General features: G+C 40.1%; 1 protein-coding gene across 5 annotated transcripts in view; it reads left to right on the forward strand.

The window, feature by feature from the left end:
- The window catches only part of slc12a5a (solute carrier family 12 member 5a), a 186,381-nt gene that overhangs the window by 151,251 nt on the left and 7,937 nt on the right, over nt 1–27,193 (forward strand). For 3 of the 5 annotated variants that reach the window (XM_086041461.1, XM_086041460.1, XM_086041466.1), the window contains exons 5-23: nt 1,098–1,152; nt 3,819–3,949; nt 8,969–9,216; nt 10,362–10,573; nt 10,678–10,845; nt 10,930–11,028; nt 12,228–12,285; nt 12,355–12,529; nt 12,626–12,744; nt 14,804–14,902; nt 14,993–15,112; nt 16,085–16,189; nt 16,452–16,620; nt 17,815–18,010; nt 18,163–18,332; nt 18,413–18,544; nt 19,666–19,773; nt 20,181–20,306; nt 25,085–25,320. In XM_086041461.1, the coding sequence (XP_085897587.1) occupies nt 1,098–1,152; nt 3,819–3,949; nt 8,969–9,216; nt 10,362–10,573; nt 10,678–10,845; nt 10,930–11,028; nt 12,228–12,285; nt 12,355–12,529; nt 12,626–12,744; nt 14,804–14,902; nt 14,993–15,112; nt 16,085–16,189; nt 16,452–16,620; nt 17,815–18,010; nt 18,163–18,332; nt 18,413–18,544; nt 19,666–19,773; nt 20,181–20,306; nt 25,085–25,320 (2,726 nt within the window). The remainder of the gene's footprint in view (nt 1–1,097; nt 1,153–3,818; nt 3,950–8,968; nt 9,217–10,361; nt 10,574–10,677; nt 10,846–10,929; nt 11,029–12,227; nt 12,286–12,354; nt 12,530–12,625; nt 12,745–14,803; nt 14,903–14,992; nt 15,113–16,084; nt 16,190–16,451; nt 16,621–17,814; nt 18,011–18,162; nt 18,333–18,412; nt 18,545–19,665; nt 19,774–20,180; nt 20,307–25,084; nt 25,321–27,193) is intronic. The other 2 variants (XM_086041465.1, XM_086041462.1) reach the window with 1 other exon arrangement.

Raw genomic sequence — 27,193 nt, forward strand, 5'->3', positions numbered from 1 at the left:
ATGTGAATATTGACATTTTATGTTAGCATGCTCATTATCATCGCCATTCACTGGAAAAACATGGAACTCCAAATGTTTTTTGAATTTTGTAATCTTTTGTTTTTTATCCGGAAAATATAAACTGTTTTTTTGTGTGTGCGTTTTGGATGAATTAAGAATAAACTCGCAAAATGTGTTGATGCAGGTTTTTGGGGGGGACAGCAACAATATATTAGCTACATAAGGCTGTCACTTTTTTTTATACCATCGATCTTTTGAATGACATATTTTTATTTTAAAAACACAAAAAATATGTCTTGAATATCCATCCATCCATCCATCCATTATCTGTACCGCTTATCCTCACAAGGGTCGCGGGCGCGCTGGAGCCTATTACCGCTATCAACTGGCAGTGGGTCGGGGATACCTCGAATTGGTTGCCAGCCAATCGCAGGGCACACAGAGACAAAAAACATGCGCATTCACACCTAGGGGCAATTTGGATTGTCCAATTAACCCACCATGCATGTTTTTGGAATGTGGGAGGAAACCGGAGTAAACTCACGCAGGCACGGGAGAACATGCAAACTCCACACAGGAAGGCCAAGGCCGGATTCGAATCCACAAACTCTGCACTGTGAGGCGGACGTGCTAACCAGTCAACCACCGTGCCACCCATGTTTTAATACAGTATATAGGTTGTTAAGTTGTTATCCAAGCAAAACACAATTTTATATACACTTTTAATATTTAACTTAAAATTTGTTGCATCTTTTTATTTCATTCTCCCCCCAAAACTTTTTTTTTTTTTTTCAGGTTTCAGATAAACCCTTACATACACTTTTTAAAGCCTTTTATTTTGTCTGTCTTGCCGGGATCAAAAATGTAACTCCAAAACGCTTCATATATACTGTTCATATATCACACACACAGAGCTGGCCATTTTACTAAAAATGCGCGGTCCTTTTATCGCCTAAAGCCGGGGTACCCTTCCGCCGTCCGTCTATCCGCCATTTTGTCTGGCTGTAAAAAATAGTAATCGACCTATAGGCCAGTCCACCTATGATTTTAAAGGAGAGGTATTTAAATGATGTGTTTTTCTCCCTCCTCCTTTGCAGACCATGCTGACTGCCATCTCCATGAGCGCCATCGCCACGAATGGAGTCGTGCCAGGTGGGTGAGCAAACGCCGGACTCACAGTTCGACACCAGTCTGTTTCTAAAGTTCCTTTTTTTTAGCCGCTGATCACACTTGGTGACTTAGCCCGAGTACAGCTTGACGTCCCCGCTAAAATTGTTAGTCTGGGATTCTTGAACACAAATCATATTTACACCAAATAAAAGTGGCCGCACGTCGGAAAGGCACGTCATGTGCTATACGGTGGGTAATGTGTGTGCTGCAGGGGTCACGGGAAATAAGTGTCTAGAAGAGAAGTGCGAAAGTGGAGCTGCAAAGTGCTGATTAAGCTTGTTGTTTATTTCTGTTCATTTCATTTGCACAGAATTAGAAAATGCAAGTGCTGTGGTAAAACAATAACAAGAGATAAGCGAGCGAGACTTAAGTGAAAGTACGACTGCAGGGGGAGGCGCCGCGTGACACGCACATTGCTACACAAATGTTTTTTCCTGGGGATGAAAAATTATTTAATTATCAACAATACCGCTTGCATGGTTAACAACACTAAAAAGTGAAATGAAAGTCGGTTTCAACTAGTCGTGGATGATGTCATTTATATTTTTTCAGTACGGTGGTGCCTTGAGGTATGAGGCTCTGACTCCTCCGTTCAAAAACACGTCATACGCAACTAGTTGACTCATGCTCTGAATTTAATTATGTAGTACTAAAGTTGCCAAGTAGTTCAGTCTATACAACCCCCTAATTAGCACACTATAGTAGGGTCCTAATTCCAGATGTTTTACGCGCTATTATTCAATAAAATACAGCACAGGCATTATTGTTTAAAGTAATATTTTTACATTCGTATTTGTCATACCAGTGTAGTTAGTTATAGAGGAAGTCAACCCAAATTTATTTTTCTTCAAGAATATGTTCTGTGCAGGCCCACTAGTTAAAATTATGATTAATATGAAATATGAGGGTGGCACGGTGGTCGACTGGTTAGCACGTCCGCCTCACAGTTCAGAGGTCGTGGGTTCAATCCCGGCTCCGGCTTCCCTGTGTGGAGTTTGCATGTTCTCCCCGTGCCTGCGTGGGTTTTCTCCGGGTACTCCGGTTTCCTCCCACATTCCAAAAACATGCATGGTAAGTTGATTGGACACTCTAAATTGCCCCTAGGTGTGATTGTGAGTGCGGATGTTTGTCTCTGTGTGCCCTGCGATTGGCTGGCAACCAATTCAGGGTGTCCCCCGCCTACTGCCCAAAGACAGCTGGGATAGGCTCCAGCACGCCCCGCGACCCTTGTGAGGATAAGCGGTACAGATAATGGATGGATGGATGGATGAAATATGAGTTAAGCAGCAAAATCCACCCATTTTTAGCCATCTCAGGGGGCAGCCATTTTGTCACTTCTGTCGACTGAAAATGACATCACAGACCCTCAGGGCTCAGATAACGACCAATCACGGCTCACCTGTTTTATGAAGCTGAGCTATGATTGTGATTTGTGACCGGAATGAGCCCTGAGGGCATGTGATGTCATTTTCAGTCGACAGAAGTGACAAAATGGCCGCCTCCAGAAATGTCTAAAAACGGGCAGATTTTTTTACTTAACTTATATTCCACAAACACAATATTATTCAGAATGCGGTGTTTCAACTTGCGGGGCTGCATAGAACATATTCTTAAAAAAATATTTTTGGGTTGACTTCCACTTTAAAGGAACATTTAAGAACTTTCAGTTTTCGTTGTTTATGGCAGCGTCAAATGAACAAAAGCGGTAGTGTTTTTTGCGTGAAGGAAGACCGCATTTCCCATGAGGACCAGCGCATAGCTTCGTGAAATCCTGATCTCCCAGTCACATTGCAGTTGAACTTTATTACATTTCTCATTTCTGCTTCCAGTTGCTGTGTGAACTATAAATAGCGATGAGGTAATGAATCTAATTGTGTCTAAACAATACCATGTAATGATGTTGAAAAAACACACACAGATTTTTTTTATATATATACTGTATATATGTATATATATTTTTTTGGCTAGCTTCTCCGGTCATTTCCACTAGCTTTCAGCTACATGAGATTCAAATCACAATTCATTTTTGCATTTATAGTGGTAATCATTAAATCTGTTAAAACGCAGAATTTATTGTGAATCTTGATCCTGAAAATTTACATTACAGTATGGCTGTGGGCCAAGGGTCTGCATTTGCCCTGCTCATTACAAATTGATGACTGTTATTTTTTTGGCTGCTAGGAAAGAAACTGTTTAAATGGAGCTTGGCTCCGCGGGCTCACACTCATGTCAACTGCCCACTTCACCCAAAGATGGTGCGCGCCAGTCAGGGAGTGACAGGCGTTCAATCACGCTCCGTCACAAGCGTCTTACACACTTAAACAATCAGTCAGCAATTTGAATTCTAAAAATCCACTCAGTCAAGTTAACTTAATGACAGTGTAATAACAATGAAATGCAGTTACACTCATTTATTATGTAATATTCTTAAACGTCATACAAGGGTAAAAGAAACTAAAATAAATAAAATACAAGCATGCTGTCAAGATCTAAAAACGATAAAGCGGTCAAAAAGAGAGGGAAAAAAAACAAGGAAAAAGCAACAACGTGCATTCAGAGTTAAATAATTGCCTGCAAATGTGTGCGCTGCCACAGGATCGGGCCACTGACGCTGATCATAATCAAGTAGTGTTGGTGTGTTTGTGTAGCTGGAGGCTCGTACTACATGATATCCCGTTCGCTGGGTCCCGAGTTTGGGGGCGCGGTGGGGATCTGCTTCTACCTGGGGACCACCTACGCCGGAGCCATGTACATCCTGGGTGCCATCGAGCTGCTCCTGGTGAGAAACGTTTCCTTACTTGCCTTTCACGTTTATGCCGCGGCAGGTTAGCTGGCGCACACATGGAGACGGACAACCATTCACACTCATACTTACAGTCACTGACATTTGTGTTCATTATTTTATTATGATTATATTTGTACATACTTGGTTGCATTACTAATCCATTCATGCTTTAGACATACACAATAAATCATGTAGGGGAAACGAACAGATATATATCTTATTACATATGTTTTAGTGCTTTTGAGCAGACCCTGAGTTGAACTGAATTGCCTTGAAAAAGAAAAGCCACAACAAATCTTCAAATGTCCTCAACCATCGCCTCCCCGCATTCACTCGTTATCCCATTGGTATTCAAAAACGTTGACTGGATTTCTAAGACCAAGAGCTTTACGTCAGAGTGGATTACATCAAACAAATCATTTCTATTATGTCCCGTCTGTGCTGCTGTTTTCATCATTCAGGCCATTCCTGCTCATGTTGTGTTTCACAGGAAGTGGACATCCTCATCCTCATTAGAAACCATCCCATTGGTTCATATGAAAATTGGTTTCATTTGATATTCAATGGTATTTATAAATATATTTATTGTATTATAAATGCATTCCCTTTCTTTTATTTGATATGTATTTTGTTTATTTAGACATGTAGTTCATTCGCCATTACTTACTGTAAATAGAATGACAAAGCAATATCCATCCATCCATTATCGATACCGCTTCTCCTCACAAGGGTCGGGGGGCGTGCTGGAGCCTATCCCAGCTGTTTTCGGACAGTGGGTGTGGTAGATCCTGAATCGGTTGCCAGCCAATCGCAGGGCACACAGAGACAAAACAAACATCCATACTCATAATCATACCTACGAACAACTTAGAGTGTCCAATTAAGCTACCATGCATGTTTTTGGAATGTGGGAGGAAACCGGAGTACCTGGAGAAAATATGCAATTATTTTAAGATATAAAATTAATAATAATATAAATAAAAAACTAATTATTACATTAAATATATAATTTCCAATGGACAGTGGATCCCCACACAGTCGCAGTTCGGCAACCAGATCACATATTCACAGATATTTGTTTTCCTTTTTTCAATATTTAAAAAAATATATATATTTATTTTGGGATATATTTTTTTTCCCCTCATGTGGGAAATACACATTGAATGTTTATCAGCGTTTTTTTTCCCAGTGCATTTCAGTCGGTGTCAACATATGTGATTTTCACTATTCGTGGGCCGGCCGGGTCCCTTAAATTAGATAATTTCCCACGGGACACCTGACAATATGCTGCACACAGTTTGAAGAACACTGGTGTAAAATGTCAAAGTCTAATATGCGTGGTCATTAGGAAGCATCCGATTGGCTCATATCAAGCTCCACTGACGCCTCCCTTTCAAAAGTGTCCCACAATGAATTTGAGTTGTCAACTTTGTCAAGTGACCTCCTCTCCAAGCTGAATGCTGATCGGCTGATGAAACGTGAGGGGGACATCTTTCATCTCCATCTTCCTACAGCTAATTATGCAAATACTGCATTAAGGGGGACATCAAGACACAGAGAGCGTACTTTGAAATAGCTCTCATCGCTTTAGTCCCCCAACTAACAACATACCACAGTGAGTGTGTGTGGGTGTGTGTGTGTGGGTGCGTGTGCGTGTGTGTGCGTGTGTTTGTCTTTATTTGTGTGTGTTCTTCATCTTCTTCTTGTCCGTGCCACTTTAATGGATATGCAGAGTTTGATCACGCCGGAGGTTAATTTTGTCTTCTGGGTCAATGCTGGCTTATAGTTTTCATTGTGGAATAACAATTCCGAGGAGCCCATCTCGGAGAAAAAAACGGCTCATTTGAATATGTTTCATCCTTGCGCGAAACTAATGCTGCTATTTTGGGAAACGACTGCGGTGATGCAAGGAACGTGTTTGCCTAGTGATACGCTGCTCTTAGTATCAGATCACATGGAAAGCATAGAATTCCTACTGTGATTATATACAGAGGATATAAAATAACTTCACATCTAGAAAGCAAAAAAAATGCAGGGAAATCTTACTGGAGCATCTGAACTTTATTTAGGGTGAATCAAAGACACTTTAAATGGTGGCAGGTGTTTGCTGACTCCCATTTAAGATGATTTAGAATGTGATTGGTTCATTCTTAACAGTCATATCCCCGTGTATCAGAGGTTGTGCAGACCACATTATCCCAGTAGTTTACCTTTACTTCCCCTCTCTTCAATTGGCGTGTACAGGTTATACATCACACAGGGCATGATGGTGATAGTTGTACTTTTAAATGAAATAAAAAGATTCCATGGTTGAGTTAAAGCAATTGAAATGATCACATTTTTAGTACAAATATTTCATATTATAGAGGTCCATAAGAACATGGAAACATATTAACTATTTAAGGTTAAACTAAAAACTTAAAGTAAGAGTAACAGCTTCATTTGTTGTGGAGAAAAGTGAAACATGAGTAAATCAAAGGCTGTCATAGACATTTAAGAAAAAATGTGTATTATGTTTCTTTTATTACTTACACGTATTGACAATAGCACATTTTTCTTATTTTTGTAGATTTTTCTCAAAGTCCTAAATCAAATTCAAATGCACTAAATGCACTCGTAGCCAAGGAATAAAACGTCTTGATGAACTGTCAAACTACTGGATATAAAAATAAAAAAAGACAAAAGAAAAACGTTGCTTGATCATTGAATATAAGAAAACAGATCAAATATTCTCCTGTGCATGAATGAATCTCTTTCAAGTGTGGAAGCTTTACATATTTACAATAACGCGATGACTAACCTTGAACATTGAACAGCTAACATAGATTGGAATTCAAAGCAATGCCCAGTTAATTACTACAAATGACAATACACTGTGAAAAAAAGAAACTGTCGGATTTACATTTTTGTTGATTGCTCATAATGAAATTATGTTTCACCAACATGAATATGATTTTAGCTTGTGCAATATTCATGCTGGTGAAACATGATTTTGATGCGTGGGACCAATGTTCATCATCGAAATCCACCAGACTCTTTTTTTCCCGGTGTACCACATACTCCCTCCTCTGGCTGATTGATATACTGCTGACTCTCTGTGGGAGGCGGGGCAAATTTATTGACGTGACCCCAGAGAACTCTGTTAACATGTCAAAATGATCAAAACAATCCAGAGAACAGGAAAGAAAAAAAAAAAGACGAGAAAATGGGAGGAAGAGAGGTCGAGTCGTTGCTTCTTTTGCTTTGTCCGATAAAATTTGATGTCGCAACAGCAAGTTACTCGCGTGATTTGTTTGACAGTAATGAAAAAAGTTATGAAATTAAGTAAATGTTTCAGTATATATTTTAAAATGTGTGATGTCATCTTATGAATGAAATGCAATGTTAAAAATGAGATTTCTTGTGTAAGAGAATATCAATCGTCAATGAATGGGGCGCCATAGAAAATGACATCACATTAATGTTGGAAAAAGTTTATAACTTGGTCTTCTTTTTTTGTATTCCAAAAACCTGGCATTTGATCAGGGGTGTGCCCAGTTTTCATATCCACTTTATAAACCTTACTGTGATTCATCCAAGGCTGGGTTAATTGATTTTCCTTTTTTTCATACTGAAACCTGTTTAACATTGTGAACCGTGCTGAAATGATGAGAATGCCGTGTTTTAACACCTCTAGCAGGTCCCTTCTCGCCTCTTTCATCACATTTAAAATAAATAAATAACCAAAAATGCAAAATTGTCCCCGTGGGCGAAATTGATTGAATTGCATCATAAACAAGGAGGCAGCAGGAGCTCATCTCTCACCTTCAAGTGCAAATCCCCATGCAGACAAAGAAAGGAGATTGGATGTGTGACACTCCATTTTTTTGGAATCATATGTTCCCCTACACAAGATATGTCAGATTTTACCATATTCAATGAATGCAGCTATTTTTAAACTGCATTTTATTTATTTATTCATACTTTTTTTATTTTCATATTTTATGTTTTTTGAATTGAATTGGATTGACTTTATTTCGAACATGTGAAAATTGTTTTTTTTTTTTAAAGAAAAAACAAGACAAAATCAATTTAATTCACTTGTGAAGACAAAAAACAATTACTAACAAACATACCACAGAAACAAAGCATCAACGAAAGCAACACAAGTTAATTTACAATCACTATAAATTAAATACCCATTAAATATACATGTTTTTGTTTTCATTTGATTGGTTTTTAACTTGTGTATAATTGTGTTATTAAAAAAAGAGTATTTCAATATTTTACAAATGTGTATTTTTCTACTGTATTTCTATTTAGATTAAATACAAAACAATATTTTAATTTTATCCCTATTATTTTTTGTATCAGCATGGAAAATACATGTTTTGCATCTGATTTATATTATACTCTATTTATTTAATGAAACAATATTTTTAAAGTGTAATGTCTTTTCTTTTTATTTTAACATTTTTTACTATACTATTTTTTTACGTTGAACTTTTTTGTATTTAATATTTTGTGTTATAATATTAATTATATGTTAAAATGTATTTTATTATTTTCGTACACTAAATTATACATTTTATGCTTTTCTCCATCTTTTTCCCAGTGCATCGTTAACCTACACTCTTTGTATAATTAATTGTATTGCATTCAATACATTTATTTTTCTGCTTTTTTATTTCACTATTTAATTTAAACTTAAATTGGATTTTATTTTGGGAAAACTTCCAAATATTTTCTTATTATTTACAATACTATATTTATTTATTTTTTAATATTTCTACATCTACGCTTCTAACTTTTTCCATATTTTTTCTACATTCAGTACTTACCTTCCGCCTTTTTTTATATCTGTATATATGTATATAATTATTCATTAAAAAGTTGTATTATTATCATTTGAATATCATATTTCTTTGCACTAATGTGTACCTTTTGCATCTGGTTTATAATACTGTGTACTTAACTTCATTGTTTGCACAAAATAATAATAATTGTAATAACGTCGTATCTGTGCTTGTCCAGATCTACATTATGCCCAAGGCAGCCATCTTCCCACTGGAGGGCCTGGAGGGCGAGGAGGCGGAAGCGGCTCTGCTCAACAACATGCGCGTGTACGGCACCATCCTGCTCACCTCCATGGCCACCGTGGTGTTTGTCGGCGTCAAGTACGTCAACAAGCTGGCTTTGGTCTTCCTCGCCTGCGTCATTCTCTCCATCCTGGCCGTGTATGCCGGCGTCATCAAGACGGGCGTGGAACCCCCTGACTTTCCGTAAGTCCAAATCCACGCAAAAGGGCACATACATGTTCATTCGAGGATGTTTCAGTTTTGGGGGGAAAAAAACATCCACCTACAAATAATGTATTGTTTTATCATCTGAAAAACAGGGGGATAAATGTTCATCAACATAAATTTAGAGATGCACGATGTCCATTTAACAGCAAAAAGAGAATGGACACACTTCCAAATTGTGTGTAAATTTTTCGTCGCACATGGTTTTCATTGAACAACTGAGAGGACATTCACTTCATGTTAGTGAGTGAAAATTGTTTTTGGATTGATATTTGAGTGTATCAGTGCATGTGTTTGTAATATGAAAAGCAGGAGAAAACATCTTGAAAGATACATAGTTTACATTAGTTTTGATTGGAGAGTGTTTTAGGTCAGTGTAAAATATGTATTGGCAAATTTCGTGTGCTTATATTCCTAAAAATGTCTTACTTTTTTTGCATGCTTTATTTGGAGTACCTTGGTTTTCACTGACAAGAGGAAAATAGTATGATTCACATCATAATCGTCAAAATTGTCACAGTGGGACATACATGTTTTTCATTGGCGTGTTTCAGTTCATTCATTTTCACTGAACAAAAAAATCAATACATTCATACTCAATATCATTGAAAAGTGGGCCTACATGTTTTTTTGGGAGAACATTTCAGTTCCCTAAAAACCCGGATCCCGGGATTAACCCCAAAAATAAATTAATTTAAGAAAGAAAAATTAAAATACATTTGGAGTTACTTGGTGCAAAATGTTTAATTTAATAGCAACAACGGACATTGTGGAAATTCACAGCATTACGTTAAAATAGTTGTAATGTGCAAATACATGGTTTTCAATGGACAGCTTTTCAGAAAAAGCATAATCTATATGTCCAAATTTTGTTTTGTCTCTAATCCAAAAAGCCAGAAAAAAAACTGCTACAAGACACATTTGTAGATACATGGCTTTCATTGAACTTTGACAAAGAGTAAATGTCATGTGGACATACTGTACGAGTTTTCATTGGAGAGTGTTTCCCAATTCTGTGTATATTTAATCTAAGACATCACAAACAAATCTTTGGCCATACATGGTTTGTGTTGCAAGGACAAGAGTGAAACATGTTCTGAGAGTTTTTTCCGTCCTTCGTCCAGTGTTTGTTTGTTGGGCAACCGCACGTTGGTGTGGAAGACGTTCGACGTGTGCGCCAAGACGGTGGAGACGGCCAACGGGACGGTGACCACGCAGCTGTGGCGCATGTTCTGCGACTCGTCCCTGCTCAACGCCACCTGCGACAAATTCTTTACCGCCAACAACGTGACGCAGATCCAGGGCATCCCCGGAGTCACCAGCGGCATCTGGACAGGTCGGCGCCAGATCGCCATTCTTTTCAAAGAAAAAAATTAATAAATGTTGCAGGTAGATGAGGTCAGTTAGTCATCATGGTGGTTATTGCTGTAATCCATGCAGAGAACCTGTTTGGGACCTACTACGAGAAGGGCGACCTGATCGCCCGGGTCAACATGGAGTCTACGGAGGAGCCGGACGACCCTCTGACCAACGCCAACCGCTACGTGCTGGCAGACATCACCAGTTTCTTCACGTTGCTGGTTGGCATCTACTTCCCTTCGGTGACAGGTGAACGACGCCCTCCAGAGGGTTAAGGTCAACTCTTTGCCTTTGATTCTGACTGATGTGAGGCATTCGTGATCTTCTGTCCAGGAATCATGGCCGGCTCCAACCGCTCCGGTGACCTGCGCGACGCCCAGAAGTCCATCCCGGTGGGGACCATCGCCGCCATCACCACCACCTCCCTTGTCTGTATCCTCTCAGTGTTGCCCCCTGCAGCACAGCAAGCAACACTCTGTGGGCTCATTCCTGTCCATACACCTGCACAGTCTAATAAGGTTTAATGCATCATCTTGTCTAGCTCCACCCTTTTATGTGAGCATTTTGTTCAAAGACAGCCCTTTTGACTCCCTCAAATAAAAACCTGGTAATGCATGCAGTTGTGTCGGACAACTACCCGTGGCCACTATGTGACAGCATTTTGTTGTCAGCATTGTGTCTAGGGCCAACCTTTTTTTAACAATAGCATTTAGAACAAATAAATGCCTCTCTCTCAAATGGAGACTTCGCTCTCATATAAACGCTTTGCAACAGACCATGTCCACTATTTATATAGAAATACGTGTATCATCAATTTTGTCTAGTTTCACAGTTTTACGTGACCATGTTGTACATATACAGGCCTCTTATCAAATGAATGCCTCCCTCAAATAAAAGCCTGCATCGTCCGTGGCCACTCATTAAAGAAATGTGTTCATCATTAATCATCGTGTCAAGGGCCAAACTTTTTCCACAAGCATTTTCAATAAAGGCCTCCTCTGAAACCCTCAAATAAAAACCTGATATTGTCGCCGATGTCCACTATTTGATCAAATACTGTCATCAGCGCTATTTCTGGTTCCACACAAATAAAGCCCTCCTGTCATATTGACACCGCCCCTTTAAATGAAATTGTCTACAGTGGAATAACATCAGAGGTGAAAAGTGACCTAGCTGCTGCAGTTGCACGCAGCTGACGCGCGTCGTCCATCTTGTCTCTCAGTAATCGGCTGGTGGGGTCTGAGTAAATTTGATTAGGTTTCCTAATCGCATGGTGGCGCCGCTAATGCAAATGTGACTTAATAAAGCTGAAGCATATTAGTTACAACATCATTGATCACTGAGATTTTATCCTGGACTAAATCGATTTCTAAGCTTGAGGTATTTTAAGTGCATTAATCACTGGAAAGCCTTTTCTTTTTTTACTCATACAGTACTTGCCCCCAAAATCCATCCATGGTTTCGAGTATTATTGTAAATATTTGTTACATTTAAAGCCTCCTCTCGAATGGGCACCCCCCTCAAATAAAAGTATGGTAATGTCTTCAGTTGAGTAAACAACTACCCGCAGAAACTATTTGAAGAAATACACACATCAGCATTGTTTGTGTTCCTTACTGAAACCTTCTCAGACATGTCCAGCGTCATTTTGTTCGGTGCCTGCATTGAAGGCGTAGTCCTTCGAGACAAGTAAGTGCCGCTCCCCATACCATGGTTCCAGGGTGACTCTGTAAATTGACGCCGCCCACCCTGGCTTAGGTTTGGGGAAGGGGTGCACGGGAACTTGGTTATCGGCACGTTGGCTTGGCCATCGCCGTGGGTGATCGTGATTGGCTCCTTCTTCTCCACCTGCGGGGCCGGACTGCAGAGCCTGACGGGGGCACCGCGTCTTATGCAGGCCATCGCCAAGGATGGAATCGTACCCGCACTACGGGTCAGTCAAAAGCCACCTCAAAAGTAGAAGTACTGATTCAACTCCTTTAGAAAAGTAGACAAGTGGTTATTTTTTGGGTTGGTATGTTTTTTTTAGATCTTTGGACACGGAAAGGCCAACGGGGAGCCCACATGGTCCTTGCTGCTTACCGCGTTCATCTGCGAGAGCGGCATCCTCATCGCCTCCCTGGACTCAGTGGCTCCCATCTTGTCCATGTGAGTTCTATAACCTGGCCTAGAGGAGTTAAGTAAAGTGCATTCTGGTGCTTGTCATTTTTCAATGGAGTTTTCCAAAAGGTAAATGATGGGCAATTACAAAAGCTTTATCAACCCTCCTGTTGTGTTAGTTTTTCTGGTAAACTAGATGGGTTCATGGGTCAATGTGACATGCTGCAGGTTTAATCGTTACAAAATGATTGAATTCATAAAAGGACAACCCTAATTACTCTGTCAATGTCATTTTTTTGTTGTAGTAGTAATATATTTTTATTCAGTCACCATACTTTTCACAATACATACACTATAACAATCAACAGTCATCTATGGAGTAGTGAGAGAAATGGCACAGGCGGAAGCAAAAGCTTATTTAAGCCTGGCCAATTGGGATGTCACAATATCGGCAATATCGTGATATCGCGATATTAAAACTGCCACGACATATCGTCGTCATCATGTCGCAATATTAATAGCAGCAAATCTGTTTAAAAGCCTAATTTGTTTTCCATTTGTGCAGTTCCAGAACCCTTTGGTGGTTAATCTATTCGTGCAGTTTAATTTGATGTCACCTATGTTTAAGACCTACACTAATCGCCAATAGGAGTGCATGACTGGCCAAGCCTATTTCTTTTCTTTGTGAATGCTGTACAAAAACTGAATATTGTGATGTTTTTTTTAAATAGAACCTTTTTTTTTTTACAATATTGTGAGCTTGTATACAGTATCGTGACTTTATATATCGCCAACCTCCCCACAACAGCTTTTTGTAAAACAAACTTAAAAACACCTCTCAAATCACACAGAGACTCAAATTAAAATGACCTTTTGTTTGAAGTAAATAAGCGATTGTGTTTTTGCTCTGAACACTGTAATTGCTTCATTTTATAATAGTATAATAAGCGGATCAGATGATGGTCTTATTAATAATAATTGCATGTTTTTGCAAAACCACAATTGCATTTGTTGTTGTTTTGTGAGTAGATACCCATAACCCTACACAGTAGGACGGAAAGGAAGCAAATCAAGGAATAATGAAGTATCTGTATATGTGAGGTCTTGTGATTTAAAAGATGTCTAGACTAATACAATAGTGCTATTGTTTTAGAAATTGTTTGAAGTTTGATGGACAGTAATTGCTATGTTGTTTCCATTTTAATTTGTCATCTATCCTAACGCTAATGAATTTATTTTAAACTTGTTCAAAACTAACAACTACACATTTGTGGCATGATACCCCCTTTTATTAATTTCTGGTTAACAAAGATTTTACATTTGGTTTTTATGATATTAAGAGACAATTTATTGCCACAACTTGAGAATTTTGAACTTTCTTCCAACTTCGCACAAAAGGTTTTTTTTTCATTACCAGAACAAAGCTAATTTGTGTCACCTGCAAAAATGACATAGTATTTAAAAAAATCTGTAACACTGCAAATTTCATTAAGATAAAGTATAGTTTTGTACCAATCACTGACCCGTGTGGTACCTCACAGTTACCCACCCGAATCTCTGACATGATGTCTTTCATTTTTACACATACTGTCCGTTTTCCAAACAGCTTTCACTCGTGAATTTTGTGGTCTCTTTTTATAGGCCATTGTCATGACAAATTTGCGAAATTGCAAATTCAAATGTAAAATTAGAATATGTCATAATTAGCATAAATAACCAAAATTAGGTCAGCAATAAAAATGATATCCACTTTTTTTTTTTTCCAATGGGGGCAGTTGCTTTTTAAATTAATCAAATTGTGACAAACATTTCAGAACAGTTTGCTCACAAATATGTTTTCCAAAATAGATAACATATAACATATTCACTTGGTTGTTTAATTTTACACTTGGTGGGTGGACAGACAGTCCGGTGACCCAGCTATTTGTTCATAAACAAACGCCAATTTTCCATAATTTGTTTCTTTTAGAACTCTTCCTTTGGAATAAGTGTCACCCGACCCTCCCCCCATACCTGAAAAAAAAAGCAGTTCAAATTCAGTACAAGTTCAGTACGTTTTGTATTATTGCAGAAAATTCTCATCCCATGTTTTGTGCGTCCCTGTCAGGTTTTTCCTGATGTGCTACATGTTTGTGAACCTGGCCTGCGCCTTACAGACTCTACTGCGAACCCCCAACTGGAGGCCCCGGTTTAAGTTCTACCACTGGTGCGCGTCCAAAACATCAATTTTCCTCTTTGCCCTTTTTTCATGAAGGCCGTACGTCCTCTCACCGATTGTGTCTTTTGTTTCCCGCAGGACTCTGTCCTTCCTGGGTATGAGCTTGTGTCTCACACTCATGTTCCTGTGCTCCTGGTACTACGCTATTGTTGCCATGGTGATTGCCGGCTCCATCTACAAGTATATTGAGTTTGCAGGGTGAGTGGTAATAATGAAGCTTAAAATGAACATTGTTGTTCATATTATGTTGAGGTGGAGTCAGATCAAGTCACCATCCGTAGGTATTTTCTTCAATTGAAATGCAAAGTGCTTCTCTCTTGTAATGGAGCGCAAAATACACTTAAAGCGGAAGTCAACCCAAACATTTTTTTCAAGAATCTGTTCTATGCGAGCCCACTAGTTGAAACAAGGCCTTCTGATAAATATTGCCTTTGTGGAATAAGTGTTAATCCACTCGTTTTTAGCCATCTCTGGGGGCGGCCATTTTGTCTTCTGACGACTGAAAATGACATCACAACTGCTCACAACGACCAATCACGGCTCAGATTCAGAAAACAGGTTAGCCGTAGGCTGTACATGAATTATAAAATAACATAAATACATGAATAAGATTAACCGAATACAAATACAATCGAATACAATACAATCTCGGCCACTCCACTGACAAACAATATACTTTAATAAGAAAGTAAAATTAAAATATAAATGTACTGATCATATTCATACCAAAGTTATACTTTGGGATCTGTTCAATCAAGTGCAAACAGGCAGGTAACTCAATAAATTGGTATAATGGAATAAAGTCGAGTAGAATAAAGTTTAAAAATGTCCAACTTTAAATTATGTAATTTCAGTAATATCATTTGTCTTAAAATTAGCAGTATTGAATGTTAGGCAATAGATGTATTTTTTTTTAAAAGAGCAAAATACAAACAGAACATATAACCTTTTGTGTGTACAATATAACCACAATAATCAACATACTGTTAGGTTCAAGATATTTTCTAAAATATCAAAACTGAGCGTTTTGACTTTTTCATAAATCTCTTGTAGCCTTTGCAGGAGTACCAAAAGCTGCATCGAGCAATCTGTCAAGACCGCATTGCATTTAAATTGAGCACGTGATAAATGACAACATGATTGAGAAGCGCGTGTGCGTGCGTTTCGCAGTGCGGAGAAGGAGTGGGGTGACGGCATTCGAGGTCTGTCGCTGAGCGCTGCACGTTATGCTCTTATGCGTCTGGAGGAAGGTCCCCCACACACCAAGAACTGGAGGTAAACACACACACCAACATACCCGTGTGGCGGTTGTGGCTAATTAACAGAGAAATGAACAACATGTCTCAGCTAATTCTCATTCTCCACATCACAGCCGTCACAAACCAACAAGAGTTAACACGTCACGCTCTTTCCCCACTTGTACTTTTTTACTTGCCCCCCTTCAGCTGCTTCCCTTTCGCGCCCTGGTTCTGTTTAGTTTCCCCCACCCTGGACTTTGTTGGCCCCCCCCCTGTACTGTGGCTTTGTCCCCCCCCAGGCCCCAGCTCCTGGTGCTGGTGAGCATGGATGCCGAGCAGAACGTGGAGCAGCCCAGGCTGCTTTCGCTCACCAACCAGATGAAGGCGGGCAAGGGCCTGACCATCGTGGGCACAGCCCTGGTGGGCACCTACCTGGACAACTACGAACATACTCAGAGGGCTGAGCAGGTAGGCTGATCCACCTCAGAAACAATTTTTCCCATAAGAAATATAGGAAATTTAGTTTGGACATTCACAGTTCACTATTCACAAATTGAAGACTTTTTTTTTTTTAATCTATCCTCCATCATTTGCTGAAAAATTCACCTCTGAGCAGCTTTCATATGTATTTTTGTCCTCTTTCTGTAACGCCCAAAGATGCCATAAGATGGCATCAAAGCTCCGGATAATCGGAAAGTTGTAATTGGTGTTAAGGAAGTATGGTGAAATGACACGTCTCCACTGTATAAGATCGTTGTATGTCGGGGAGGAGCTAAATTTAGCCTGGGTTGTTAGTTAAAGTTATGGAGAGTCTCGCTGCATGTGAAATCAATTCTGCAAGCCATTTATGTGTAGGAGTACTGTAAGATGAATTTTTAAAAAAGGCATCGTAGTTTTTGGTATCTATAAGGTTAATCTATTAATGCAAGCAATTTTCTACATAACTTGCTCACATTTATTTGCTATTTTTGGATTACTGTAATCATAATCCAAACTGAACCTCATAAAACTTTTACAAACTGTGTACAGGTGACGTTTTTAAGTAAGATTTAAATATCCTTAATTGCCATACAAATTTAAATATAATTTGACAAGTCTATAATTGACACTCTAGTCATGCTGCAGCTCAATTTTCATTTTTTTTGCAAAAAAGATTTAAAAAAAAAAAAAAAACTTCTTTGCTGACCTTTTTTTCCCCTTTTGGTTTATTTTTGCGTTTCACTGTCTCAAACTAAAATAAAATCTACCTACTCCTAACCGTTGTCTGACTGAATATATGATTAAATTTAAAGTCCAAAATAAAACTACTCACCCGTTCATGATGCATAGAGAAGGGCGTATTGTGGAATGTGAATCAACTTCCTGCATTGTGCTTCATACAATTGGAAAAATGAAGTTAACCACTATGTAATAAACACAATGCGGCCACACGCAGTGACGACGACTTGTATTCGTTGTCACAATTTAGTGTCACCCATCTCTCTAGCATATGGTTTAAAATGTAGCAAATCTCTAGAACATTTCCTACACTTGGAAATGGTCAAAATGACCCCTTCAAACCAAAATGCCAGACTTCCTGTATACTTTCGGGCGTTTCGTGTGGCTTAACTATAACTGACTTCCGGGTCTGACTTTTCAAACAAACCCTCCGCATCCTCGTAGGCTCTGCGTAAACTGATGGAGACAGAGAAGGTGAAGGGCTTTTGTCAGGTGACGGTGTCGTCCAACCTGCGGGACGCCACCTCCCACCTGCTCCAGGCCAGCGGGCTGGGCGGCCTTAAGCACAACGCCATGCTGGTGTCGTGGCCGCGCAACTGGAAACAAGGCGACGAGCACCAGACCTGGAGGAACTTTGTCGGTGGGTTGGCTGGCAATATGCACAAGTGGTAAACAAGTGTGCAAAAATGCCATTTTTACTGTTTCATCATGCAAAATAAAGTTTTATCCGATTAAAAAAATATTTCAAAGATGCATCGCAAGAGGTCCACCACCATCTTGTCCTCCTCGCAGAGTTGGTGAGAGAAACCACCGCCGCTCACCTGGCCTTGCTCGTACCCAAAAACATTGCGGCCTTCCCGTCCAACGGCGAGCGCTTCACCGAGGGTCACATTGACGTGTGGTGGATCGTCCATGACGGAGGAATGCTGATGCTGCTGCCCTTCCTCCTGCGCCAGCACAAGGTGCTCCCCAAGCTCTTTTCTAATTTTTTTTATGACGTAAAAGCATCCTGGTGCAACAATGTTTGTTCATTCACGCTCAGGTTTGGAGGAAGTGCAAGATGCGCATCTTCACCGTGGCCCAGATGGACGACAACAGCATCCAGATGAAAAAAGACCTGACCACCTTCCTCTATCATCTCCGTATCGACGCCATGGTGGAAGTGGTGGAAATGGTGATTTACCAACATATACATTTTTTTTTAAAACAAATTTGAACATTCAACAGTTTGGTCAGGCCTGTACGACAGATGTCAGAATTTGGTCCGCATTGCTGTCGGTATGTTGGATTAATGTCCAGTGAGGGTTGGACTTCGCCAAGGCTGCCCTTTGTCACCGATTCTGTTCATGATTTTCATGGACAGAATTTCTAGGCATGGTCCGGTTTAGTGGCCTCAATATTGTATCACTGCTTTTTGCAGATGATGTGGTACTGTTGGCTTCTTCAAGCCGCGATTTCCAACTCTCACTGGAGCGATTCGCGGCCGAGTTTGAAGAAGTTGCGATGGAAGTCAGCGCCTCCACATCTGAGACCACGGTCCTCAGTTGGAAAAGGGCGGAGTGCCCATTCTAGGTCGGAGCTGAGATCCTTCCCCAAGTGGAGGAGTTCAAGTATCTCAGGTCTTGTTCACGAGTGAGGGAAGGATGGAGCGGGAGATCGACAGGAGGATAGGTGCAGCGTCCGCAGTGACGCAGACTCTGTTTCGGTTTGCTGCGGTTGAAGAAGGAGCTGAGCCGAAAGTCGAAGCTCTCGATTTAGTGATCAATCTATGTTCCAACTGTCACCTATCGTCACGACTCACGAGCTGTGGGTCATGGTGGACAGAACAAGATCCCGGATACAAGCGGCTGAAGCGAGTTTCCTCCGTAGGGCGTCCGGGCTCTCCCTTAGAGATAAGGTGAGAAGCTCGGTCATCCGGGAAGGGCGAAGTGTAGATTGTTGTCGGAGCCAGATGAGGTGGTTCAGGTATCTGATATGATGCCTCCTGGATCCATCCCCGGTGAGGTTTTACGGGCGTGTCCCACTGGGACGAGGCCCCGGGCACGACCCAAGACACACTGGAGAGACTGTCTAAGGGATGGCCAAGATGAAGAGCAAGATGAAGTGGCTGGGGAGAGGCTAATAAAGCTGCTGACCTCAGAAAAATGGAAGAAAATGGATGAATGGATGGCCTTGCCTCCAAAAATACTTCTTGTACAGAGAATTTGCGCTTAATATCGGCACTATCACTCAACGCATTACCGAACCAAATTGTTGTCTATCGATGCTGTTAGCCGCTGTTGTGTTGACCCGCAGCACGACAGCGACATCTCGGCATACACCTACGAGAAGACCCTGGTGATGGAACAACGCTCGCAGATGCTGAAGCAGATCAACCTGACCAAGAATGAGCGTGAGAGGGAGGTAAGAAAGTTCCCGCCCTCGTCTTTGAGAACGGCATACTCAAAAATGTCTTCGCAAACGGGACTTGACGGGTTCAGCTTGGCGTGGCTCGCCTTGATTTGACTTGACGTGACACATAAAGCGCTGCTGGACGGAAGCGTATTTTGGGCTAAAGCGGGGCGGTGGGATGTCATAATCCCCCCTGCATCTTTGTTGTGGAGCATGCCAGCACAATGTCTTGGCAGAGGGATGGCTTAATTAGATACTTATCCGAACCTTGTGCTATTATTGCCGAAACCTTTTTACTCCACTTTTATGTGAGCCATTGCCTGCCTGCCACGCGCCCCAAACTAAAACCGTGCGCTTCCAAACAAAAACATCTCTTATTTCTTTTTGAATAATTCTTCCTTGCTTTGGTATCTTCACAGATCCAGAGCATTACTGACTCCTCCCGTGGCTCCATTCGGCGCAAGAACCCTGCGTCCGTCACCACCCAGCTGAGTGTGAGCGAGGAACTGCCAGCGGCCGGCAAGGAGGAGAAGCCGGAGGAGGAGGTAGAGAGAGAGCTTGCATGGGTTGATGTCTGTTTATTGTTGAACATCTAGGGTTAAGTGTTTTGGGGATTTTTTCTTTTTTTTTAATAATAATTTGCGCGCTTAGGTCCCACCAGTCTGTGATGGCTAAAAACCCTTTTGATTAGATGTGCACCACACACGACATTTCTCTCAATGGTGAGATACAAAAGAAAGGTGTGAGTGCTAATGCTGTCGTGTGTCTAAAGAATATCTTCTCATTTTATTCCACACTTAATAGTGCTGCTGTCGCTGAAAGGATTCTAGTTCACCAGAGAGCAAAATGATTAGCTACAAGTGTGTTATTACTTTGAAGACTTAATCCTACAAGAAATACAGTGGTGCCTTCCCAGATAGCAAAAGATGTTAAATCAATGTTGAATTAGGGTTAAGAAGGTTGATTTTTGGTTTTAGTTGAAGACTGATGTTTAATCGATGTTAGTTCAACAATATTTTGTCAGCTTTGAAGTTTGTGATTCAAAGATGCTGTTGAATCTCCATTGTATTTTGGTTGAATTCAAACATTTGAAAGGTCAATGTTTAATTAATGTTGAATCTCTGTCATCTACGTTTGCCCTTCTCTATTTTTCTACTTCAGCGGAGGGAGGTGGGAAGGGGGCATATTCTGCGGGTGAAAGGCCTTTTTCAAGCCCAAAACGTTTGTGTACTGTATCTCTCTCACACTCACTCGCTCTTTTTTTTTTCAACCACTTTTTTTTGTTGCCCTGAGAACACTGGTGTTGGTCCTGATCCATGAAACATTTTCAATTCTTAGGCATTTCCCCACAGTATTTTGATCTCTTCTAAATACATTTTGGAATATCAAGCATGTTTTCTGTCATAGGTTTTTCATATATTTGGGTAAGGGAAAAGCTAACATTTTGTAGTGGACTAAGCCAATGTTTTTGTTGCAGTGGGGTGGCATGGCTCAGTGGTAGAGTGGTCGTTTTCCAACCCAGAGGTTGTGGGTTCGATCCCCGGCCATGATGACCATGTCAAAGTATGCTTGAGCAAGATACTGAACCTCCAGTTGCTCCTGATGCTGCGTAGATGTAGATGTAGATGAACTACAATGGAAAGTGCTTTGAGTACCCAAAGTAGAAAAGCGCTATATAAGTGACAGCCCATTTACAGTATTTTAATTCCCATTTAGATGATGGTTGAATCAACATTGATGTTGTGTGATTTATCGTTGAAAAGCAAACATTGACCCAACATTTTATCAACCTTGCGCTTTCTGTATAATTTCTACTCTAGGTTTCAACGTAGATTCAACACTTAAGCCGAACCGTATTTCAACATTGATTCACCCATATTTTGCTATCTGGGTTGATATACGAATCTGTTTGTTCCGTGACCACGCGCATGCTCACAACACTTGTATCTCAAATTGCCCCTCACCACTGAAATGAATACAAATGTCATTAATCTGTATGTCTCCCCAAAAATACTTTTGCAATGTGTTTTGGGGAAAAAATAGCACTCAATATAGTATACTTTACAAGAAAAAAAAGAATGACAATTCCATAAAATGCAAAGAATCAAACAGTTTTGCTTCAATTCAGAGGACATTGTGCTGCTCCTTCTGGTGTGTGTGCCTTGGCCAGCTGAGGGCAGCGTTATACAGACATATGGATAAGCATGAAAACATGAAATGTTTTCAGTAAGACACAGTAATAGTAGTTGTTCTTCTCAGAGGATAAAGAATATACAGTACTGTGTGACTGTGGGTATTGTTCCATTTAGTCTACATACATTGCTCCACTGTTTGTATTCAAATATCGGTTACTTAAAGAAGTATAACGCCGCGACGCCGATGCTATTCGTTGGCCCACCTATGGTGTTTTGCATTGCTTATTATCATTAAGATAAACGGCCTCATCCAAAACAAAGCTATGTGGTTGTTTTAAATCATCTCGAAAAACTATGTCGTGTCACTCGTATCTCAAGACACCGCTGTATTGAAATAAAGATGAGATTATGGAGCGGGTAACTATGTCCTGGTATTGTCTCATCAGTCAAGAAAGCAAGCAAGGAACAAACTTTGCTATTGCATTTAACACGTATTTGTTCCCAAGTATTTGACTTGGGTTAGGAACTCAAAGACAAGAGATTATGGTCAATGGACACAAAGATCTCCTGTCTTTGCCACCAAACCGCACGAATATGTTCTGTTCACCATCACCCATACCAGAGCTGCCAACTGTTACGGATTGTCCGTGTTTTGTTGGGGAAATCACTGAACGCTAACTCTTTACGGCCGTAATACTGATAGTGAGTTACTGATTGGGATTCTTTTCAAAAATCCCGGGTCACATAATTGCGCAAACGGGTTGAAAACCAGCAAAAAGAGATTGTAAATAATTGTGATGTTTGTTTGACAATACACCAAATGCAGATGTGGCCCCATTCTGCTGGTAAGCTGCAGTGACGTAGTGCTCATACATTTGCAGTGGAAGCTAGCGGTCGAGTCGGACGTTTGCGTCGAAAGCTAACCCAGATCATCGCAAGCCTTAATAGATTCACATCGGCAGCTGGGAACAAAGGCAGCGACGCAACGTGAAGCTTCATCAGCAGATTGTTATGTTCAATAATGCTCAGACAACAAAACGGTCTGCTCACAAAAACGGAATTCATCATAAAACAATCGCCATGATGCTTTACGGCACCTGTGTCTTTACTGTCGTAATACATCTTACCAGTCCCAACAAAAAATACATGAGGGCTATTACTTAGTGATTGGATGGCAGAGAGGTGGAACTTCTGCATCCCATCGCAAAGTCGTTCTGCTCACAAGACGTAAACGAAAATAAATACGTTTTTGGGCTCACTTATACATAATGGCAGCACAGAACCAGGTTCTGTTTGTGTGTATACACACATACACACACTACGATAGATGTCCCATTGTAATGTTCTTCACAGAATGTTGAAGGTATGCAAATTTAGATCAGTTGTTCTGGAAGTGAATTTCTAAATGTTGGCAGCTCTGGTTATACTCTTCAGAGCCACTTAGGGGCATTTTTCCAACGGACTGTGTATCGAATGCTAATGCAGTTGCCTGTCAAGACAATACCTTTATTATTTTTCTTACATCGCGTAACAGATTCAAGCTCAATCAAATTGACTAACTCATTACTGGCAAATAAGCGATTACTTGTACTATTCATCCGATATGAATTATTTGACGTCTTTTCGTCAAGAAGGTCAATGTCAATGATGTCCGGGCGTGGCCTTAAAAAAATGTGCAATCGTCACCATTGCTCAACACATTCTTCCTCAACAAGGAGCAAAATGAGCGACTCATTAGCGACAAGTAACTTGTAACACTTATGCAGTGTGAAATATTAAAATAAAGGCGAGATTATTCACAGGAAAGAAATGATGTCCTGACATTGCTAAATCGCTTGCTCAATCAAAGAGCAACTCATTAGTTACAAGTGCACCACTACTTTCAAAATTTAAGTGCTTCTTTATAAATGCACACCATTCTTTTGTAAGAAGATCAAAAATGAGATTATGGCCAGGGGCACCATAATGGTTAATCAGGTTGCACTTAATATTGTTACCATCGCTTAACACATTATTGTTGATCAAAGAACAAAACGGGCACCTCATTAGCGACAAGTGAGCTATTACTTTGGACGCGTGCCCGGCATGAAAGATGGAAGTAACGGCGAGATTATGGACAGGAAATGATGATGTACTGGTATTGCCTCAGAAACCTCCAAATTGCGTTCAATATCGACACCTTCGCTCCACGAATGGCACTTAAGTCAAGAAGAAAATTGTGCTCCTACTTTTAACACACAAAAATAAAACTAACTAACTCAACAAAACAACAACAATAAACAGGTATTGTCCTTATCGTCCAATCAGCCATAAATCGGAAACACACACATATTGACCACTTCTGGTAGGGAAATGTTGTTGTTTAATCGTTTTTTTGGTTTGCTAATTTGTTTATCTTTTAGTTTTTTACTTTGTTCATTTGCAGTTGTGTAAAAAGTTGCTTCTTTGGTTTATTTGTTTTTGTCTTTTTCCATTTAATGTTGTTTACTTTGTTCTTGTTTTGTTTGGTTATTTATTTATTTATTTTAATTTGTTGTGTTTATTTTGTTGTTTTGTGTAGCAGTTTGTTTTTATTTTTTAATTTACTGTTGTGTTTAGCTTTTTGTTGTTTTGTTCTGTGATTGTTTTTTGTTTTTTGCACTCAATGGATGTCAGCCGAATCAATTGCAAAATGGGCCACTTATTAGGGACAAGTTAGCTTTCTATTACTTTGAACTCATTCTCTGCCAAAGACAAATTTATTAGTTTTTTCAATGTCCGCCCATTCAATCCCAGGAATTTATTTATATTTTTTCCAAATTTTTTCAAACGTTAGGGTAAAAGAGGGTCTGAAAATGTCTGGCAGTGAATGAGTTAAAGACCATGAAATGCAAAGTTTTGTTTTGTAAAGTACACTAGCAGTCCAAAGTTTGGACATGATTACTCATTCAATAGCAGGAGAAAGTGTCCAAACTTCTGATTGGTAGTGGATGCTCAGTTTGGCCAACATGTTTGAGTTGCTCTGTTGTACTGTTTAGTAGTCAAGCTATCGAATGACGAGACAAATGTTCTTGAACCCCACTTCCTCTCTCTTGTCCCTCTCAAACATTCTGTGACTTTGACCTGCATTCCAACACTCGTGGATTTACGTGTATCTCCACCTCCGGCCTCGCTACCATCCGTCCTCCTTCTCCTTCTCCTCCTCATAGTCAAAGTCGGCCTCTCCCCCTGTGCCCCCCCCTGCCCAGGTGCAGCTCATCCACGACAACACCACTCCGACCAGCCCCGCCACCCCAGCCGCCCCAGCGGGCCCGCCGGCCGAGGCGGTCCAGAGCCCCGGGGAGCAGGTTCAGATGACCTGGACGGAGAAGTGCGACGGGGACGCCAGCAAGCCGGCCGGCGCTGCCACACCGTGCGGCATCAAGGACATCTTCAACATGAAGCCGTAAGTGCTCACGGGGGTTCGACGAGACGATACTCGCACATCTACTACTACGGATAGGTACCGAGCCAGGTAATAAACTGGCCCCATGGCTGAATTATTAAAAGAGAAGTAAAAAAAAAAAAAAAAACTCTTTACAGTAATTGGTTCTATGCACCCCCACTAGTCTAAACTCAATATTCTGATTAATATTGCATTTGTGAAATGAATTAAGAAGCAAAATCCATTCGTTTTTATCTACCTCAGGGGATGAGGGTCGGGTTCATTTTGCCACTTGCTGTCGACTGTTAATGAAATCACGGTTCCTCAGGGCTCAGCTTGTGAACGCCACATGACCAAAGCCAGAAAACAGGTGAGACATGATTGGTCATTACCTGAGCCCTGAATAACTGTGATGTCATTTTCAGTTGACTGTTCCCCTAAGATAGATGAGAACGGGTGGATTTTGATGCTTTATTCGTATTCCTCAAACGCAATATTAATCAGAATGCTGTGTTTAGACTAATGGGGGAACATCGAACATATTATTGTAAAGAATTTTTTGAGGCTTAACTTCTGCTTTAAAGACCAAAGTATCAATAACCTTCAGCCTTAACAGTTTCTGTTAATGGTCTTGGAGAAACTACTCAAATTAATTATCAATTTATTTAGTTTATATGAATGTTATTTTGCACTTTTGAGCTCTATGACCTCATTTCTAACTCGCAATAAAATTAATGTTTGTCTAAGATACATGTTCACAATCGGAGGCGAGCCATCTCGCCCCACTGCAGCGGCATACACAAGAGGCACAGGAAGGACTTAATTGCCAGTCAATATATTATATTATTATGATATGATTCGTAGCATTCTATAAAACCATCCAATATGCCATATAAACTTATAGTTTTTATACTGTTATTGTGATGTGTGGTTTTGGTATGATGAAAAACGTACTCGCTCCGCCAGGCAACTATGCTGCACTTCTCAGACAGTGGAGCGTTGATAGATTTATCAATCTCTGCTATTTTTAGCATTTTAAAAAGATGAGTTAATACGTAAAAATAACAACCAACATGGGGACATACCAGGAATATAGAACCTGCAGAATCCACCAGCCCACACAATTGAATGGAGCGCCCTGGTAGCAGGTAACAGGGTTCTCACTTTTTTCTTGAAATTATTTTTCAGGATTTTCCAGGACTTTCCAAGGGTTTTCCAGGGTTTTCAAATAACGACTTTAAAAAGCTCTTTTGAAATCAAGTTATAAAATGTTTTTTTAAAACTCTATCTTCAGATCCATTCATTCATTTTCTTAACCGCCCAGAAGGCGGTCATTTGACTACTTATGCTTTACATTTGACGATGTCACCCCGCCATATCACCTGCTATTTTGGCGGGGAATGGCCAATTTATAAATTCATCTACTTGTAGCCAACAGAGTTGTTTGTCAAATATCACCCATGTTTGTCGTTCAATAGTTGTTGCAACAATTATTTAAATTAAAGTTGTTTTTTTGTTTCTTTTTAATCACTTACAAGCCTGGAGTAAGAACAAAATAATTGAAATAGTTTCTAAGTCTGTCCTGGTAAATATTATTTTAATATCAACTTGCATGGAATTCGAGTTTACAAGTCTTGCCATATGATTCAGAATCAACATAGGCAATTTCCATACCAAATCGGCTGTAAAAAAAAAAAAAACACAACCAAACGTCTCTCTCACAGCTGCGAATCGATTCTCATCGTTCACCCGTTCAAAAGAACCATTTGTTTGCGAACGTCACACACTAATATAAGATCTCACTTGGATGTTGACATCTAAATTACTTTCATTGTTAAAGAAGAAGTCAACGCAAACATATTTTTTTCAAGAATATATTCTATGCAAGCCCACT

This window comes from Filicampus tigris, chromosome 9 (genome assembly GCF_054856515.1).
Source record: "Filicampus tigris isolate MCC_2025a chromosome 9, RoL_Ftig_1.0, whole genome shotgun sequence".
Classification (NCBI taxonomy): Eukaryota; Metazoa; Chordata; class Actinopteri; order Syngnathiformes; family Syngnathidae; genus Filicampus; species Filicampus tigris.